Source organism: Punica granatum, chromosome 1 (assembly GCF_007655135.1).
Source record: "Punica granatum isolate Tunisia-2019 chromosome 1, ASM765513v2, whole genome shotgun sequence".
NCBI lineage: Eukaryota > Viridiplantae > Streptophyta > Magnoliopsida > Myrtales > Lythraceae > Punica > Punica granatum.
Genome location: NC_045127.1, coordinates 5217374 through 5236494, shown reverse-complemented (window position 1 = coordinate 5236494; position 19121 = coordinate 5217374). Strand labels below are relative to the sequence as shown.

At 39.0% G+C, this 19121-nt stretch overlaps 3 protein-coding genes and 1 long non-coding RNA gene across 5 annotated transcripts; 2 read left to right on the top strand and 2 right to left on the bottom strand.

Annotated features, from left to right (window-relative positions):
• Positions 1 to 41: 41 nt before the first annotated feature.
• On the bottom strand, positions 42 to 2172 carry LOC116203653 (transport and Golgi organization 2 homolog). The gene is made up of 5 exons (XM_031535504.1): positions 1924 to 2172; positions 1640 to 1823; positions 1091 to 1297; positions 588 to 779; positions 42 to 473 (listed from the first exon to the last, which is right to left on the bottom strand). The coding sequence occupies exons 1-5, from the start codon at positions 2004 to 2006 to the stop codon at positions 321 to 323; spliced, it is 819 nt and encodes a 272-aa protein (XP_031391364.1). The 5' UTR covers positions 2007 to 2172; the 3' UTR covers positions 42 to 320.
• On the top strand, positions 1293 to 2832 carry LOC116203690. The gene is made up of 2 exons (XR_004156292.1): positions 1293 to 1509; positions 1623 to 2832. It is a non-coding gene; the product is annotated as an uncharacterized LOC116203690 (long non-coding RNA).
• Positions 2833 to 5899: 3067 nt separating this feature from the next.
• On the top strand, positions 5900 to 10376 carry LOC116203632 (homeotic protein female sterile-like). 2 transcript variants are annotated; one of them, XM_031535453.1, is made up of 9 exons: positions 5900 to 6401; positions 7003 to 7042; positions 7159 to 7237; positions 7350 to 7395; positions 7515 to 7613; positions 8391 to 8459; positions 8554 to 8896; positions 8990 to 9135; positions 9408 to 10376. In XM_031535453.1, the coding sequence occupies exons 1-9, from the start codon at positions 5973 to 5975 to the stop codon at positions 10158 to 10160; spliced, it is 2004 nt and encodes a 667-aa protein (XP_031391313.1). In that variant the 5' UTR covers positions 5900 to 5972; the 3' UTR covers positions 10161 to 10376. The 2 variants fall into 2 exon arrangements, with proteins under 2 accessions (XP_031391313.1, XP_031391319.1); XM_031535459.1 differs by having other exon boundaries at positions 9412 to 9600.
• Positions 10377 to 11404: 1028 nt separating this feature from the next.
• LOC116192742 (glycosyltransferase family 92 protein Os08g0121900) lies at positions 11405 to 13989 on the bottom strand. Its single transcript, XM_031521380.1, has one exon. The coding sequence runs from the start codon at positions 13730 to 13732 to the stop codon at positions 11843 to 11845; it is 1890 nt and encodes a 629-aa protein (XP_031377240.1). The 5' UTR covers positions 13733 to 13989; the 3' UTR covers positions 11405 to 11842.
• Between the last annotated feature and the right edge of the window lie 5132 nt (positions 13990 to 19121).

The window sequence follows — 19121 nt, the reverse complement described above, 5'->3', positions numbered from 1 at the left end:
TAAATTGCAGCAGCAATTGTATTCTCGGATATGATAATAGATGGACAGCAGCAATAGTTCATTTGATTATAAATCTCAGACATCCAACGAGCTGGGAAGGTCGATGATATAATCAAAAAGTAGGTACGTATCGATTCTTGAAAAACCCCTTTATGAGAGTTAACTCACCTTGTTGTTCATACATGATTGCTGATATGATGTAATAAGAATGCAAAGGGATATTTTTTATCAATCAATTCCAATGACCTTAGCAACTGTTATGTCCAACAGGAATTCCCACTTTTTCACTTTGCAGATCGATTGGATGAGAGAAACCCCATTCATGGTGATACTACACTCGACTTTAGCTGCTTCATGTAATATTTCACATCTTTCTCCTTCCACATACCCTCCTCAAGATACTTCTCATAGAAGCTCACTTCTCCATTTGCTTTTACTGTCAGAAGAGCTGTACTCCGAGTCCCATAACGTCCCTATAAGAAAAGAGCATAGATAACTATGAAGTGCAATTGAACTTTCTTGGAATAATGGAATCTTTTCTCCTATTCATTAATAAAAATGGAAACTTTTCTCTTGGATTTGCTTACCAGTGGGGTGTCAACCTCAACATATATGGAGCTTAGATTGAGTTCCCAGTCTGCGGAGCATATACGAGGTAAAGTGCTTTTGTCAGCTTTCACGGTGTCTCTCATTAATTTCTCCACCATCTCCTTGACGGGTAACTCATCGTTTCTGCACTTTCTGAGCAGTTCCTCGAAGTTCTGTTGCAGGCGCTTAGCCTGAATGAAAGGTGTTAAAGATATCATATGTACAAAGAAATGCTAAAGCTTGTGCTAAGTTATTTACGCTCATTGAGAACCATCATTCTCTGCATGAGTGCGATGTAACTTCCCTTTTTTTTGCCATTCTTGCCTAACTGCTGTTAAGTAGCTCATGCCTTTGAAATATTCGCCGATTGCAGAGATGAATGAAGGAAGAGATATCTAGATTTTGTCTTGTATGTACAGCTTTCCTCTATGAAAGAATTGTCCAATTTTAAGGAGCGCTTATATATCCTTAGAGAGGAGTGCAACTGCATGTTTACACTAACCTTATGCCATGGAGAGTCTAGCTTTGCATTTGAGAGCACATGAATGCCCGGGGAAACTTCTTGAACGGTAACGGCATCTCCTTTCGGGCGGTTTGAGATGTACATCATTGTATTGGAGTGAAGGTCGGCCACTATAAGATTGAAGCCATTGTATTGATGGGCCTCTTTCACCAGCTCTTCCGCAAATTCCTTTGGACTTTTTGTACCCTGCAAAGAAGCAGAACAGAAATTGCGATCGAATCGAGTTCCAGAATGTATAGAAAAGCTATATCAAATCACGCTAACTCGATTGACGTTACTATTTGGAGTAAATCAGCAAAGCTGGTTTCAAGAGGGTAGGCTGAAGTTGCAGGTTTCTTCAACTCGTCGGAACTTTAGGTGTCCCCTGAGCTGCCAGTATTCCTTCAGCACTTCCCAAGGTTTGGAACTTCATGCGTTCATTAATTCCTTTTAAAGATTGTTTCGGGAAACTTATCGATCAATTTCAATTCATTCGTTTGGTGGTCTTTCTTTGCTGATCGAGGTACTACAGTAACGCAGAAAGTTTACCTCTAGGAAGAGCACCGGGAGGTCACCCCTGCTCCGAGCCTCCGGGAGGGTATGAAGCTCCAAGACACTGGTGAGGAAAGCCACTCTTCCCCCTCTGGAACAAGCCAACCATGTCCCTCCTGCCACCTCATCTCTCCCTCCCAGTATCTCGCTCTCTTCCCACCATCCCACTGGTTTCGTTGGCCTTCCCAAAAAAAAAAACTCAAACTTGATGAGCACTTCATGATTTCAGAAGAAGAAGAAGAAGAAGAAGAGCGGATGAGAAGAAGGAGAAGACAGCTTGCCTGTCATGGTATTCATCTCTGTTCTGCAGGAGGATCAAAGCGTAGAGAGGGTGAGAGAGCCAGACGAAAGCTGCTATACACATTGTTCCCTTGAAGACCGGCCTCTATTCCTCTGTTCTCAGACTTCTTTCACTTTTGTAGGTAATTATTATGGAGCAATCAGGAATGGACTGGTCGTGTCTGAACTCTGAAAGGGTGCATGAAGTTCTTCTTTGCTTTAACTCTTGTAAGTCCCCTGTTCTTCCATCTCTTATATATACACATTACATGTTTTTAATGCATATATATATGACAAGATGGTGCGTCAATTATTAAATTATGTTCGGCTGGATGGATATGAAAGAGCAGTGGGACCGCTTCCACTTGTCGTCTCTTTGTTCCAGAAGCTGTGTTCTCTTTCTCTTGTTTTTGGCCATTTTATTATGTGCTTAAAACCTGCGTGCTCAGGTCGAAGTGGATAGCAACGAATGAATAAAATAATAATAATAATAATAATAATAAATAAATAAAATCCACTCCTTCGGGGATCTTTATGTGTGGCCTCCTCTAATCCTCTGATGCTGGCTGTCAACTCATGCTTTAACCCATATTTTCGAGTCTGGTTTTTATACATACAACAATGTAATGCCCCGTTTATTCATTTCCCCCGCGGTACAAAATTATAGTCGGATTAACTTCACATGCCATGATAAGGTCGTGAAAATCCAATGGAATATGATATTGATATGTATGGACGGGACCTTGTCTTTTGGCTATAGAGAGATATCGATTATTGTAATGACAATCGATAGAAGACTGACGTTCTATTTTTTTATTTTTTTTTATTTTACCCATATGGGCGTAAGAAAAGGATTTCTTGTAGAAGATGTCAGTAATAAATAAAGGTATGCTAACTTGACTTTTTCTTAAGCTTATCCATTAATTGGAAGGATATATATATTTTTATATATTTGTGGGTGGACATCGATAATGAAGTCGAGCCAAATGAAACAAAGTAAAGGAGATTAAGACTCCGTTTAGTTTTGAAGGAAAATATATATTTTACTTCATTCCACTCTATTTTATTTTATTTTTAATTTAACAATACAATCATTATTTTTTTAAATTTTTCTTCAATTTTCTTTTATCTTTAACTACTATTCAATTTAATCTTTTAATATTAAATTCCCTCAAATATTCATTACTTTTTTTCACAATTCAATAACACAATAATTATTTTTTTATTTTATTCCTCAATTCCATTATACATATATATATATATATGTATACTTTTTTCACCAATATACTTATTTGTCTTTAAGCTATTTCAATGAAAATGAGTTAAATTTTGAAAATTAACTCTATTACCAAACGGACCCTAAGAAACTATACGAGGGATGTGGAAGTCCCAACGTTATCACAAAAGAGAATTGTGCTCGTACCAATCGGACTTTGAAAAGTGACAATAGTAATGAAAATCCCAGCAGAGCTAATCCAGTCTAGTCTGCTCATACGACGAGATGAGTAAGGGCCTGTTTGGTTTCGCAACGAAATTTTAAAATCACAACTCTAACTTAATTCTACCCACAATAAAATAAAATAACTCATACAAAGTCAAAGAGTGGGTCCAATTTATACCACTATTTTTCAACAATAAAACAAAATAATTCATACAAAGTCAAAGGGTGTACCCCATTTATATCACTATTTTTTAAAATCAAAATCTGATTTTAAAATCTTACTATGAAACCAAACGCAGTATAAGGCTTCGTCAGGTATCAAAGCATGGTACGAAACGACGAGTTTTTAATGTTATTTCAACTTTGCCTAAAAGTGTCTTAATTCCTTGCAGTTGATTGCTTTGTCGGGTATTCGACGGCAGATCACACGTTCATCGTACACAAATGCATGTCAAACTTCTGATCGGTTGATGGCAATTAATTGAATCATTTCATGCGGTATCAAGGCACTTTAGTATGAGCCTAAGCCTCCCCAAGCCAGAGTCATTGATGTTCATCAATAGCAGATAGCCATCGAATTGAGTTATGCTGCTTCATTTATTTATATGAAAAATGGGGATATTTTTAGTGGTCAATCCTGGCTGGTTGTAGAGATCTTGAATGTGGATGTCCGATTGTGATAACATCTAAAACTTTCGAATTAAAACCGGTATCATATCGATCGGGAAATGTTTCCATGAGAGCATAGATGCTTGTGCACGTTGAAACCTATGTTATAATTAAGGCATCCTACAGGAAAATAGCGATTCGATGGTCTGTATTTAACTAATGACCCAAGTGCATCGGGTTTCAATTTAGGAGGGTAATCGTTGTACGCATTGAAAATGTTGAAAGCCGATTCTAAATGAAATTAAATAGACGCGCCCATACTCGTAACTGGAGGCCCAACCCCAACCCTGGGCTTGGCCCATATTTAGGCAAAGACCAAAAAAGGGAAAAGTGTGTGGCCCATGAAGGTAGGCCCACGTAATGTTTCATGTACTTTTCTATGGAAAGGTAGGCTTAGGCTGAGCACTCTAACCTCAATAGTTCATAAATACTCCTCAGAATGCCCGTACGAAATAATGGAGAGTCAATTTAAATGATTCAACGCTCATTCTCTTTAAGTAGGCTTAGGCCTAGCACTCTAACCTCAATAGTTCATAAATACTCATCAGAATCCCCATAAGAAATAATGAAGAGTTAACTTAAATAATTCAATGCTTATTTTCTTTAAGTAAAAATATTGTGTTTGAGTCTTGTGAATAAAGAAAATTTATATTTAAAAATTTATTTTTACGCTGCCGAACAAAGATGATAGTAATATCTCAATATGCTCATAAAAATATTACCAAAGATTAAATACACGAGAATCTTAAATCAAAGAAGACTAGATGTGCATGAAATGGATTTCTAATCATGAACTTTGAAAGAAAAGGCCTTTATGACACATGTTATCTTCTTATCAATAAGTTTTGCTCTTCTTTTTTTTTTTTTTCTTTCGTTACAATTTACGCCACTTAATATTCGAAAGTCTAATGAACCGTGATTAATCCAAAATTGAAACAAGTAAGGCCACTAAGGAACCACGAATGATAAATATGTGAAGTTGGCTCAAGTAAATAAATACATGTTTAAAATGTGTGACAAGCTTAACAAAAGTCCCTTTTCTTTTCTTTTTGAAAGTGACGGAGAGGAAAAAAAGATATAAATTTCACATGAAAGGAAAACAAAAAAATTAAAATAATCTATATTATTATATATATATATATATAGTAAAATAAACTGCACTAAAGAATAAACGCACTTAATAAATGCTATGAATATATTTAAAATAAATATTATAATTAATAAAATATAAATAAGTATATCAATACAATAAAATTGTCATATTATATATATAATTCCATATATATAATTAAAGTATAAGTTATAAAAGCCGTTTGTGATGAAAAAATTATCAAAATATTTAAATTAAGTAGTTTCAATGAGAAAGACATAAAAAGTATCATTAAAATCGTTACTAAACCATTTAAAGTCAATCTAAAGTCTAAGGTATTATAAATTAATGTTCAAAATTAAAAATTAATTATTAAAAATTCTTATCATTAACAAGAAGTAAATTCATCCTTAAAAATTCTAATAGTTACTATATGTAAATGAACCCATACAATGCATGAGATTGAAAACTAGTATTTATGAAGCCTATGTTGGTGGAGCTCTTTATTACAAAAGCCATTATAGATACAAATATATAGTTGAGGGATTAAATGCGAAAAGACAAAAGTAAAAGGACCACATTGCAATCCACCAATAGCAGAACAGCCCGAACTAGTCTTTCCGCGCCCGCCCGCGTGCAACACTTGGCAAAGATCTCCACGCGCGCGAGCTCGCGGCGGGATCTGTACGCGCCAAATCCCGTCTCTCCATTATTTTTCATCATCAGGAGATAATGAAAAATAAAACAAATATAGAAAAATAATAACACACGCCTTAACACATAGAGAGAGGGGGAGAGAGAGAGAGACAGAGACCGAGAGGAGAGAGAGAGAGAAGAGAGAGAGAGAGAGGATGGGCAAAGGAGCAGAGACGACGGCGAAGAAGAAGAAGAAGGGGCGGCCCTCTCTCCTTGACATTCAGAAGCGGATACTCAAGCAGCAAAGATTGCAAGAAACCCTCACCGGCAGCCCCAATTCCCACCACCAACCCCCTGATGCCACCCCAAACCCTAGCCGGCGATCCACCCGCCGGAATTCCATCTCCGACGGGCTTTACCCCTCATCCGAGTGGGTCTCCGGCGCCGAAGAGGACGACGACGACGACGAACGCATCAGGAAGAAGCGGAAGCCCCTCTTCGGCCTGGATTCTCCGGGCCCCAATTCTTTGGCGGATTCCCCATTCGCTGGCTTGGGTCCCTGCGGCTCTGATTCGAATCCCAGGAGTGGTAATCACGATGCGGATGCCGGCAGCGGCAAACCCAGTGTCGGATCTGAATATTCGGTGATTATCAGTTCCAGCATCTCCAGGAATGAAAATAAAAATGCAATTTTTTTCAAACCAATAATTCCTGAAATTAGAACCCGATTATGGGTTCCTTCAGCTTTAATGGAGGATAGAAGGGGAAATGTTGTTGGGTTTCCGCGGGAGAAAAGAAAAATTGAATTTCTTTGTTATGGTAATCTGTTGGGATCGGGTGAGCTGAGTGGAGAATTGAATTTGACTGGGTCAATCTCCTTTAGGGCGTTTAGTGTTAGTTTAATTTAATATCTTTCGCTTGAATTTGGATTACCTCTAATATATATTTTGATTTGATAGCTCACGAAAAAAGAAAAATCTGGCAATAGAATATATATTATTTATTTATTTATAATCTTTTAGTTTGTCTGGATTTCCTCACACCTACCATCATCTCTCTGTAAAGTTCAAATTTGTCTTTTCTCTTACATTAATTCTTCAAACTTGGGTCGGGTACAAGGAAAAAAGTAATTTTTTTTAGTAACAATTTTCTCCCCCGCCTTTTGGGCTGGGACTTTCCTTATTTTGTTCCTTATTATCTCAGAATTTTTTCTTTTGCAAATGGTGATTGGGGTATTTTTTGCAGGGTGAAAAGGTTTTGAAAGGGACAGACACTGGAGGACATGGTATTGATCAATTCCAGCTCTTGCTCTTCAAAAGGGCATTATTGTGGGTTTATACAGTTTGATCATTTATTTATTTAAGTTGTTTTTTCTGAAGGCTTTGATTTATATGTGGACAGGGTCTGTGGATGTTTCCGGTCCCACAACACCTTTGCCAGACAAAAAGCTGTTGGCTTTCATCCTTGATAGGCTTCAAAAGTATGTGCGAGCTAATTTACCTGCTTGCTTAGTCCTCTCTCTTTCTCTCTCAAGAAATTCTTCCAGTGGTGAGGTTCTCATTCTTAAATTGATTATTGTTTGACCTCTCCAGAAAGGACACTCATGGGGTATTCTCGGAGCCTGTGGATCCGGAGGAGGTTTGTTAATCTTTTGGGCAATGTTGCCTTCACAGAATCACAGTTAGATTAGTGCATCTATGGGCAGATTTTGATTCTCTCCCTCTCTCTCTCTTTCCCCCTTTCTGTTGGGTCTGCAGCTTCCTGATTATCATGACATCATTAAGCATCCCATGGATTTTGGAACTGTGAGGAAGAAACTAGAAGATGGTGCTTATGCGAACTTGGAACAATTTGAGGTAGTTCTGATGGACGATTCTCAGTTAATTGTACTACTGTTCACCAACGCTGTTGCCTGATCTTCGTTGAGATTTATAATTTGCTGAGTTTTTTCAGTCATCACTAATTTGCTGGGTACTCCGTCTTTTTATGCTGTATATGTAGCTTTCTGATGTCTTCTTTTTTGGATAATTTCTTGGTGGCTTTCATTTTAGTTCATTGGCTCCAGCTACCATACCTTTTAGAGTTACAGCTCCCCCCACTTTATTCTTTTACTGTTGCTTTCTGTAAGAGAATACGAAAAACAGAAACAAATTTCTTATTTTGGAACTGGCTGGGGTCTTAAAGTCTTGCTTTTCCAATAAGTACGGCTTCACATATGCAATGGAATGGAATTTACATACTTTCTTCTACATGTTCTGAAGGGCAGCTTGCTTAGCATGTGTATCAGTGCAATTTCAGATAATATACCCTGGTTTGAGGCATTTATGATATTTCATTTGAAACATTGAGCTCCACCTTGCAAGACAATCTGCAGGTCATCATTGTGTTTTGAACTTAAGATGGCCATGCTTCCAGTATTGCTATGGGATTTCTAAATTTTGCTTCACATTCTTGTTGCTACCCAAGTGGTCTCCTCAAAAGATGATCATCGGTTTTGCATCCGGTCTGGAGTTAATTTTAGTTTACCTCAGATTGCAGAAGTCTGCAGACTATTAGCTAGTTTCCTAGCAGTATTACCTCAGTTTTGTATCTGACAAGGAGTTGAGAATTTTTTTACTAATTGTTTGCTGCAGAAAGACGTTTTCTTGATATGCTCAAATGCGATGCAATATAATTCTCCGGATACTATATTCTTTCGGCAGGTAAGGCTTTTTGTAGTCTGTGCCTGTGATTCACTATTGGAATTTTTTTTGTGCATTATTTATGACTGTCTTGCGTTATCCTTTATTTCCCTAGGCACGATCAATGCAAGAGATTGCGAAGAAAGATTTTGAAAATTTGAGGCAGGACAGTGATGATAGTGAACCACAGCAAACAAAAGTAGTACGAAGAGGCAGGCCTCCTGGCAGAGGCCTGAAGAAGTTACTAGAGAAATCCTCAGCTGATCGCGCTGGTCCCGAGGCTTCCTCAGACGCAGTTCTTGCTAATGGAGATAATTCTTGCTCATCAAACACATATAATTTGAGGAAAGGACCCGATCCATGTCATCTTCATCACGCTGATTCTATTGGCAATGCCTCCCGAGTAAACAGAGAAAGTCAGAGTTATTGGTTTGCTGAGTTCGACAAGGAGTTTCCAGGTATCTTAAGCAAATAAATGCATCTGGCCCATTGATTTTGTTTGTTAGCTGTCTCTGTTTGTGTATTGATAGGCTTCTCCTCTTGTGCTGTAGCCTCAGTTTTGAGGAGTGTCATGAAGGAGGGGAAGAAACTATGTCCAGCAGATGAAAATAAACGAGACAGCTATAAGCAGCAATCCACTGGCGGAGAACGCTCTCTTCTGTGCACATTTGAATCAGAGACAAAGTACCTAACAGTGGTATGCTTGTGTTTTAACTGTGATGATCTCTTCGTAACCAGTTAACAATGGAATGTCTATGGTTTTCTGCCTCTTTGTTCTTTTTTTCTCTTCCGTTCTTTCTCTGGTGGTGGACTCACCTAACCAACTCTAGTTAACTCTGATACTCGAGGTTGACTTATAACTAGTCACAGTTATCTTACAAGGGATAGTTAGTCATGCTTGCTTTACTTTCTTGAAGCTCATTTCAACTTTCAGCAGGTTGTAATCTGATAGTTCAATTAATTGATCAGGTAGATTTACGCTCGCGAGATCATGGTTATGCGAGAAGCTTAGCTCGATTTGCTGCCAATCTTGGGCCTGTTGTCTGGAGGATCGCTTCAAAGAAGATTAGGAGCGTTTTGCCGAACGGAACAAATTTTGGTCCTGGGTGGGTTGGAGAGGATGATATCTTGGAGCGGCCCCAGTTTCCGTTCTCCCAGAGGCAGAATATACCTTCAGCTTATGACTGTCCTTCGAGGGTTGCATCTCCGGCAGGCTTAAATTTTTCTGTTGAAGATATCAAAAATGCCAGAAGATTGGCTTCCCAAAGCAAGTTAGCTTCCCCAAGCAACAGCAGTTGTGAATCTTGTGATATAAAACAAATGAATCAGGCCAATACGAATTGCTTCGGTGGTAAAAGCGGGATTGTAATGCAAAACATGCCATCTCCAATATCCGCTTCCTATGAGGCCTTAGTACCTTCGGAAGCTCCAGGAATGGTTTCGAGTGGTTACAGGGCCATCCAACCAATGCCCATAAACTATGTTGACTCAACCAACAGCTTCTCGCAGAGTTCCAGTGGGTTGCAGCCTTTCAATTCTTTCAGGTCACATACGCCATCCTCAGAAGAGCTTTCTTGGAACTTGCCGGTTCAGCATATGGAGTGTAAACCAGATTGTGGTCAGATTCCTCCTGATCCGAATGCCCGGTTCCTGGTACAAGGCTCACCGAGCTCTAGCTTGTTCATTAGTTCTCAGCAACCCGACTTGGGTTTGCAATTATAAGGATGTTTTTCTTTTATATTCTTTTTCCTTATGATTAATCAATTTGATGGACCAGGAGTTCGGAACTCCTTGGACTATACTCTATAGGAGCGATTTTTGGTTCTTCGCCACTTAGTAGCTCAACATGTCATTCTCTTCAGATTTTAGGCGACTTTTGTACAGATGATTCGCGACGAATATAAATGTGTAGTTTCCGATGTTTCTGTCGTGGATAAAGAAAATGTGTTTGGGCAGAATGAGAGCGCCGCATTTGAGTTTTTGAAACTTAGATAGGTACTTGGATTTGGCAGTTGCTTTGGATTACCATGAAGTTGTCTATGTTGTTTCTAGTAAGATCCCAAATACCATGACTTGTCTGTAATGCTGTAGATCTTTAGATGCTGCAGTTGAATTGTGTGTAGTGATAAAACACGACGCTTGTGGTCCGTAAAGACTGAAAGCAAAAGAAGAAGAAAAAAAGAAACCATCGAGGATGTCTGCGTGTTTGTTATCATCTTAAAAATCTCTGTTTGGTTTACACCTTATTGGTTACAAAGGAGTGGAAACATCACAGAGCGAATCATTTCAAGCCGTTTCATTTCTTATGGCGACTTGATCCTGTTCCTTCACACCGAACACAGCGAGTTTGCTTATGTTACAGTATTGTTTCTCGAATTCAGTGTGTTTTCTAGGATGTTTTGCTATATAGCATGCGTCCATGGTTTGATGATAAAAAATTCTCGTGGTTTCGTCCATGGTTTGATGATAAAAAATTCTCGTGGTTTCAGCTGTAGTTGTGTGACCTGTAGGAGTGTCGAAAAACTCTTCAACATTGGTTTCCATACAAGCAGAAGATTGACAGAATCGAATTTTTCAGTTCCTTCAGTAACTTAATTCTCTACCAGAGAGGGATGTTGATCTCTTACAAAGAAGATACTCGATCCCTTCTCAGATAATACGTTGGCGTGTTTAATGTTGTTCGGGATCGTCTAGGATGACAATGCCGGTACGGCGACGAACTCTATCGGTATTAGAAAGGATTCCATTTTCGAGTGCATTATACTATCAGACATTGAAAATTTTCCACCAAACCTAATTTCTCGTTTTGGTTTTTCTTACCCTAACATTAAAATTAAGTATTATCAAGTACAACTAATTGATTTCCCCTTTTGCCTTTGTAAAAAAGAAAGGTACTATACCCCGTGTCGCATTCAATCGGGTGGAGTCCCAACTTATCTCATGGTTCATTTAACAAAGCAAAATCAGATGTTATTCCATCCTATTCGGAATTCCCTTAATAAAGAGGAAGGAAACATGTCACATAAACAATAAGATGACCCATCTTTTTCTTTTTTTCTTTTTTTTTTTCCTTCTTTTCCCAACCTGAGAAAAATAAAAACTCAAAAATCCGTTTGAAATAATAAAATTGAAAAAAAGAAAAAAAAAAGGGAAAAAAAAGAAAAAGTAGGACAAGAAGATAGTTGAAATAACCTACCCAACTAAAATACGAATCTATCATATATGCTCCCATATTCAATCAAGTATCTACTTATGAATCCTCCTGTTCTGTCCTGGGTAACTATCACTCTCGTTAATCCTAATCACCCAAAAAAACATAATGTGTCTAATCCCGCATTGCCTTTTCCTAAGACATCGACTTTACACGAATGTCGTATCCGGTATCGGTCTCCCCATGTTAGTCTCTACCATGGCATTCTGTATCCCGATTCCGTTTCTGCCCCAAACCATTTCTGAATGAGTAGCTTGAGTCTCTTGTCCCTGACCTCGCAGAACTTATCAGCCCAGTCCTTGGGCTCGATGGGCTCGAACCCGAGTCCTGGCGTCCGGTCCTTGGACATGGGGTTGACGGCCTGGGTCCAGTCCGCCACATAGGCGGACACCCTCCTCCTGAACTTGGTCTGGAACTCGGGCCACGCCTGGTACTTATAATGGTTCACCAAGGCTCTATTGAGCCCCATCTGCTTCGACAGGTACCCTTGCCTCAGCTTGAAGTGGTGTATCACGTTCAGCAGCGACAGGTCCACTGCACTGAGCCTCACGATAGACTTGTGCCTCTGCTCGACTCTCCTTCGGCATGTGTAGCCCTGGGTCACCCCATCGGGTGGGTTGGACCTCTGTCCCGAAGGCCCGAACTCATTGCAGTTGATGGAGACCTGCCCGATCACCCGAGACCTGATCCCATGCGAGTCCTGGGGAAGGAGGGACGACTCGATCAGCTTATTGGACGGCTGCTCTTGGCTGTCCCACGACGGCACGTATACGAACTCGTCGACGTCCACGTACATCATCCACGAGCACGAATCGTTATGGTATACAGCACTGTGGGAGAAGCCGGCCTCCTGTGTCTTCGGCCACGGCCACATAATAGTATGGACGTCGTAGCCGTCCTTGTTCAGCTCCTCGACGGCGCCGGCCAGGTCGTCTTCGCTGCCATTGTCGTACAGAACGAACCGCTCAACTCCCACGCGCGCGTGGTAAGTCACCCACTCCCGCAGGAACTTCGCCACGTTGTACACCATGGTGCAGGCGCAGATTAACGACTTGGAGGCACGTGGGGACGACGCTCGGTGTGGCGCGTAGTACGCGACGGAAGGCACGACAAGCTTCTCGCGCGCGATTTCGAGGGAGATTTTAAACGCAAGCTTCTCGCCGTCCACTCCTTCCGCGGGCGACCTCAGCTTCGGGTGAGGGCACCGGAACACCTCCTGGATGGAGCTCGTGACCGGCGTCTTGACGGCGGCGGACGGATCTTCGCCGTTGAAGAAGACGCAGCTGAACTCCGAGGGGGGGCGGTTGATTCCCTGCCGGTTGTTCACCCCCTTGACGAAGAGGACGACGTCATCCTCCGTGGAGAACGACTCGTACGCGAGGAAGTTCCACCGGAAGAGCTCCGGCGGCGGACTGTGGGACCTTACCGGGTGCGGACCGCGCGGGAAACTCGTCAGCAGGGGCTGGTAGAACGGACGGAGGCGGCGGACGCTGGGCGGCAGGAGGCAGCGGAAAGTCGTCCGATTGGTAAATGGAAGAACTCCGGCGAACCTCGCGGGGGAGGTGGCATTGTTCTGGAACACGCAGTGGAGCTCGTCCCCGGGGCTGACGGACGAAGGATCAGCCACCACGAACACCTCCCAATCGGGGAAGAGGATGGCGACTGGCTCCTCGACCTTAGGCTCCTCGGCTTTAGGCTCCTCGACAGCCGCATCTTCGGAGATGGAGGAGGTAACGCGGGTGCGGTTGGGCTCAGGCTCGGAGACCACGAAGTGTTGGAGGTCGGCGGAGTCGTGGAAGCTGCGGGGGAGGTTGAGGTGGCGGAGGCCCTGGCCGAGGTCGGTATCGATGTCAAGGGCGGATGAAGAGGAGGAGGAGGAGGAGGAGGCGTTGGCGGCGAGGAAGGGGGAGAGGCGGAGGTGGAGGAGGAGGTAGAAGAAGGCGAAGAGGGCGGTGGAGATGAGGAAGAAAGTCGTACGGACTTTCCGCCTCACCATGGCAGCTTCGTAAGCTAGCAAGGAATTCAAGGAAGGCGAAGGGGAGATCGTGATTATAACTGAGGAAGAGGAGAAGGAGGATGTCATCTTTAAATCTTTAATGATAATTCATTAAAACTTGGAATTACAAAAAAAAAAAAAAACAAAAAACAAACTGACAATCAAAATTAAAAATTAAAAAATAAAAAAAATCGAATCTCTCTTCCGAGGAAGGGAAGAGAAGAGAAGGAGAGCTCGAAGCCTTTGAGAGAAGGGGAATGGAATGAAATAGAATGGAACAGAGGAAGAGCGGGACTTTTTGGGCTTTTTCTTCTTTTTTTTTTTTTCCTTTTTTTTCCTTTCTTTGCTCTCCCCCCTCTACATGTATATATATATTTGGTATGTGTGTATGTATGTATAGGTGTCACACCTCTCCTATATTTGAGAAATTTCAACACGTGTCATGTCTATAGTCATTTTTGGAAGTATCATATCGCAGAGGCCGTCGATGCAGGGAATTATTATCGATTGATTGTCGATCACCGTATGTCATGTATAGTATCGGGTCATCACATAATAAGTTATGCAGTGGATATCTATCTATAAAGAATAAATAATCAAGATGGAGACGTGAACAGTTGTTTGCGTGTATCCTTCGGGGTTTTGGAAATTAGAAGATAATATATATATATATATATAATTTATGATAAGTATATATCTGGGGTAGGTTATTTAGATTTTAATTGGTTTTGTTGATAATTAATCAGGAGTCCGTCCGAAATCTTTTAAAAGAATGTCTATATCTATATATCTCCCAGTTTTATTATTTCCCCTAAAGATTGTGATTTCCTTTTCTTTTTTTTTCCTCCCCCTTTGCGTGACTAATTGTGATTTCCTTGTTTGTATATGACGAATAATTAGGAAAGAAATCTGGCAAAATTTAATGCCCTTGATTTTCTTTCTTTTTATTTATTTATCATCTTTTAGTAATTTCTTGGCTGGATAAATTTGTGCCAGCGATTGCATTTAGAATAGTTAACTTCCCTAATAAATTCTTGTGATGACAAATATATTTATAAATATATATAAATATTCATATATCATGTTGTTTATATATTGGTCTAGCTTGCATATTTAGTACTTTGTACAGTCCATTAGTTAAATTAAGAATATATTCCTATTCGGATTTTCCTCTATTATTCCTTGCATGAGTTGGATAATTTTTGGTTTAGATGTGTACGTAAGAATATTCCATAGGGTGTGATCTAATTTGTACTCAAGGATAACGTTTCAGTCAATTTCATTGATATATGATTCCACTCATCATACTAAAAAACACATATAGCCCGGCCAGTTCATCTGAGGACGCAGGTTTCACGTAAAATTTGTCAACCACATGATCAATGGATGACCCAATTTAAAGAACAGTCTCCTCGAAAACTCATAAATTTATGAAAGAGACTTAATTAAGTTCCATGTTTAGTTATATATCCGGATGTGTGTGTGTGTATATGTCTATATATATATATATATATATATATATATCTTGATTTCAATTATCATGTACTGAATGTCAATAGCTACTCATTTGTATGAACTTAATTGGCCTACAAAGTTTTGAGTACGTAAAACAACTTTCATGCGATAAATTCAAAGAAAGAAAACCTTTCATGCAATAATCCATCTCGATCTAGAAAGTGGTAGAATTGACATCTTTGCCAGAAGTAAATGTCCATTTTTTTTCCTTGGAATATATACTATGTATGTATATATATATATATTTGCGTGAAAATCAAATGTGTTTTTTTGGATGAAAAAATATGTATTTTTGTGATAAAGTGAATAACGCCTCCTTTATGAATTCTTATCTTTCTGTCCGGACGACCAAACAAAGAATAATTACTTTTGGCAGTGAATACTATGAATATCCCCAAGCATGTATGTGTCCTTAAACAGACTGGATAGTGATGGAAATTATTAGCGGGAGATTTTAAAAAGTTGCACGTAAAAGTTATTGCAAAGATAGAGATTTTCGCCCATAAATATATATTAGTTAAAGATTAACTTTTAATTAGAAATATAAATTACTATTTTATATTATTAATTTAGCTGTACATAACACAATCAATCGGATATTTTGTAATTGATTTTCCAAAAGCATTCGGTAAATAATAACAAAAAATAAAAAGTTCCAAATTTTTTTGGGATATGATTTGATTTTGTATTTCTAACACATTTGAGAGGTATGGCATAGGTCGAATATATTTTTTTTATCAGAATTTTTTTTTGTAATAATTTCTTTATCAGTTAATTACTTCCTACAGGAAAATACACTAATTGGGATATGGCTATATATAATATATACGAATATATTTGTAATTATGAGCCTTATCAGACACTCATTGATTAGTGGTTTTGCCTCAGTTGCACACAAAGTACGATAGAGTCATGCATGTGCACTAACACGACATGCATATTCCTATACTACACACACACACACACACACACACACACACATATACATATATATACCTATATACGTGTGTGTTGGTCTGAGGATGATTCTATCCTTTAATTGTTTGAAAAGTAAAGCCGCCATCCGTTTTTATTTATGTGTTCGGATAGCTGGTATGACACCCCCGATCATATATTATCGTATACAGTACGTCCTCGTTCATGTGCCTGTGAGATTCTTGAATACATTATACAGAGAAATATATGGATAGCTAGCCCGTCTAGTTTTGTTTTTAATTTTAAGAAAACCGACGGCGCTGAGAGTAGAAAACTCGCACAGTTTCAATCAATGGTAAATATATGACATGAATATTTATGTCTACGTCCCGATCATTATCGACTACTAATTTTAAATGCTAGAGAGCCTCGACTATATATATATATATATATATATATATGCGTTCAATCTATACGTATAAAAATCCATATGTTGGGTTTGAAGCTTTTAAGGTTCGTATCAGCAGGCCAGACATACTGTTGGAGCCTGGAGGAAGGGATAACGTGCGTCTCACTACAAATTTGACACAGAGACAGAAAAATAAAGTTTGATCATGTAAGAGCAATGCAAGCAAAGTCATGTATCCCATGTAATTGTCAACTTTCTTTAGTCGGAATTATATGATCGGTTGGTTGTTATTGTCGTGATATATCGAATCGGTCAGATTTATATTATATAATTTCTCGCGACGATTAATTGATTAACTATAATCTCTTTCGATTCTAATTTGTGCATACAATACAAGAGCCAAAGACTGGCTTTCAACTACTCTTTAATCCTATGTTTTCGGATTACGTCATTGGTTTATTGAAGGGAAAAATATATACTAACTCAACTTTTATTTTTATGTCAATTTTATCACAATCTTTTAAAATTACAATATATAACATGTCGTTTAGGGTGTAGTGTCAATCATAATATAACATTTTTCTTTTGTGTCAATTTTATCACAATCTTTTAAAATTATACTATATAGCACATCGTTTATGGTGTAGTGTCAATTATATCATGACGTCAAAATTTTCGTAAAAATTAAACATAAGGCTAATGTGGCACACCCGTGAATGAATAGTGGCCCAGACTCTTACTACATCCAAAATAACTCATATTTCAACCTGTTCGGTACCCTTTTACCTGGCCGACTCCCTCACCATCAATGGTCGAATCTCATTCCTGCCTCTTCACACATCTCCCGTCTCACTGCAACCCCATATTTCTCTTCAATTCAGCGCTATACCCTTTCTCCGCCCTCTTTACCCATGAGTTTGCTAGTCTCTCTCTTCATACTTCTCACTCTTTTATTCCCATAGAACAAAACAAATTAAGATTTGCATTTCATTTGGCAGGTATTAGCTTCCCTTTTCTTTCTTATAATTTTTCATCAATAGTTCATTATATGAACTATAATAAGTTCAATATGTGATTTTTTTTTCATTCTATTGATGGTGTGATTGTTTTCAAAAAGAGCAATTTTGTATGTGAAGAGGTGGGAATGAGATTCGGGTATTGATGGTGAGGGAGTCAGATGGGTAAAAGAGCACCAGGCCAGTCGGAATATGGGTTATTCCGCATATTGCAAAAGTCTGGGCCCACTATTCATCCACATGTGCCTGACTTCCGTTTAATTTTCATGAAAAATTTAAAGTCATGTTATAATTGACACCGCACCTTAAACGTTGTGCTATATTGTCTTGATATAAAAGTAAAAGGTTGTGCTATGTCTTATATTTTTCCCTTTGATTAATAATATTTAAATGTTAATCTCATCCTATCCAAATTACGTAGAAAATAATAAATTAAGAGATTGAAACAGCGACATAGTTGGACGTTATTTTAACAATCTCCTTGACGGATGATATGTCGTTACACGACCAACTCCTAAGACCTATGAATCCATTAATAATTAGAAAGGTCACGATCGATCTATGCAGTTTTCATTTTGTTGGGCTCCATACGCCAAACATAATAGCATAACGGCATCTTATTCAAAGAAACAGTCATGAGGTCTTTAGTTATGGATTGTTAGAGTATTTAACTCGAGACGAGAAATGCATAACGATAAATTTCATAGGTTTAACTGTGGTTCATAGTGATCTCTTGACATCGTCCGTTCCCGATCCATCTATCTTAGCAACTCTCCGGTGTGTATATCTCAATCATCTCAATGGGCCTATATGGATGGTAAAGGCCCAAATGGTGAGCCCAACATGTAATTGTACGTCTCAATCTCAATGGGCCCATAGATTGTGGTGGCCCAACATACATCTCATATTGGAAAAAAAGTGTGGCCTATGGGGATCGGATGTGTTCCTCGAGTGTGGCTGCAAATGCAATTGCAACCACACTCGAGTTAAATCGTGATACAATCTTAAATCGGAGCTTTGGGTTGGGGCTTAACCGCTGTTGCAAGATGAGAGGCCCGAGATTCGAGTGGTTCGAGTTCAAAGATCAAGTCCTTACCGGAGTTCGGGTTTTCGGTTCAATGAGCAGGTTGCCTGACATATCCATATATGTATGCATATAGCTTGACCAACTGAGCACATTACTTACCCGTAAGTAAGTCAATCGTGCCCCAGAAGTTCATCCTTTGAGGCATCAATTCTTGGTGTGGGCGGTGGCCCGGAATCGTTGACAAAACCATACATGGTACATCGACCAATGTGAAGCGAAAGTTCCGAGCATGTTTACTTATATATAAACTTTCACAGATTGGGAAATTTACCAAAAAAAGAAAAAAGAAAAAGGAGTGTAGAAGTAGAAGTTCCAAAAGACATGTTTATTTAGTAAAAAGTGAAATGAATATTCCAAAAAAATAAAAATAAAAACAATCTCTTTTCGATTTCTCTAATATTATGAATTTTCTTTTAGCTCCTTTTTAAATTAATTTTACATTAATTATTTTCATAAAAAATATTATTAAATTTAGCCAATGCAAATCAAAATCATAGAGAAAGGAGCAAACTAGCATATTTATTAATGTAATTA

Coding starts and splice junctions, on each gene's coding strand:
- LOC116203653 (XM_031535504.1), bottom strand. CDS start 2,006: ATGTGTATAGCAGCTTTCGTCTGGCTCTCTCACCCTCTCTACGCTTTG. Junction 1,298..1,639: donor TCCCGGTGCTCTTCCTAGAG/GTAAACTTTCTG, acceptor GCTTCTTTGCAG/GGTACAAAAAGTCCAAAGGA. Junction 780..1,090: donor TAGACTCTCCATGGCATAAG/GTTAGTGTAAAC, acceptor CCTTTCATTCAG/GCTAAGCGCCTGCAACAGAA.
- LOC116203632 (XM_031535453.1), top strand. CDS start 5,973: ATGGGCAAAGGAGCAGAGACGACGGCGAAGAAGAAGAAGAAGGGGCGG. Junction 7,614..8,390: donor CGAACTTGGAACAATTTGAG/GTAGTTCTGATG, acceptor TGTTTGCTGCAG/AAAGACGTTTTCTTGATATG. Junction 8,460..8,553: donor ATACTATATTCTTTCGGCAG/GTAAGGCTTTTT, acceptor TTATTTCCCTAG/GCACGATCAATGCAAGAGAT.
- LOC116192742 (XM_031521380.1), bottom strand. CDS start 13,732: ATGACATCCTCCTTCTCCTCTTCCTCAGTTATAATCACGATCTCCCCT.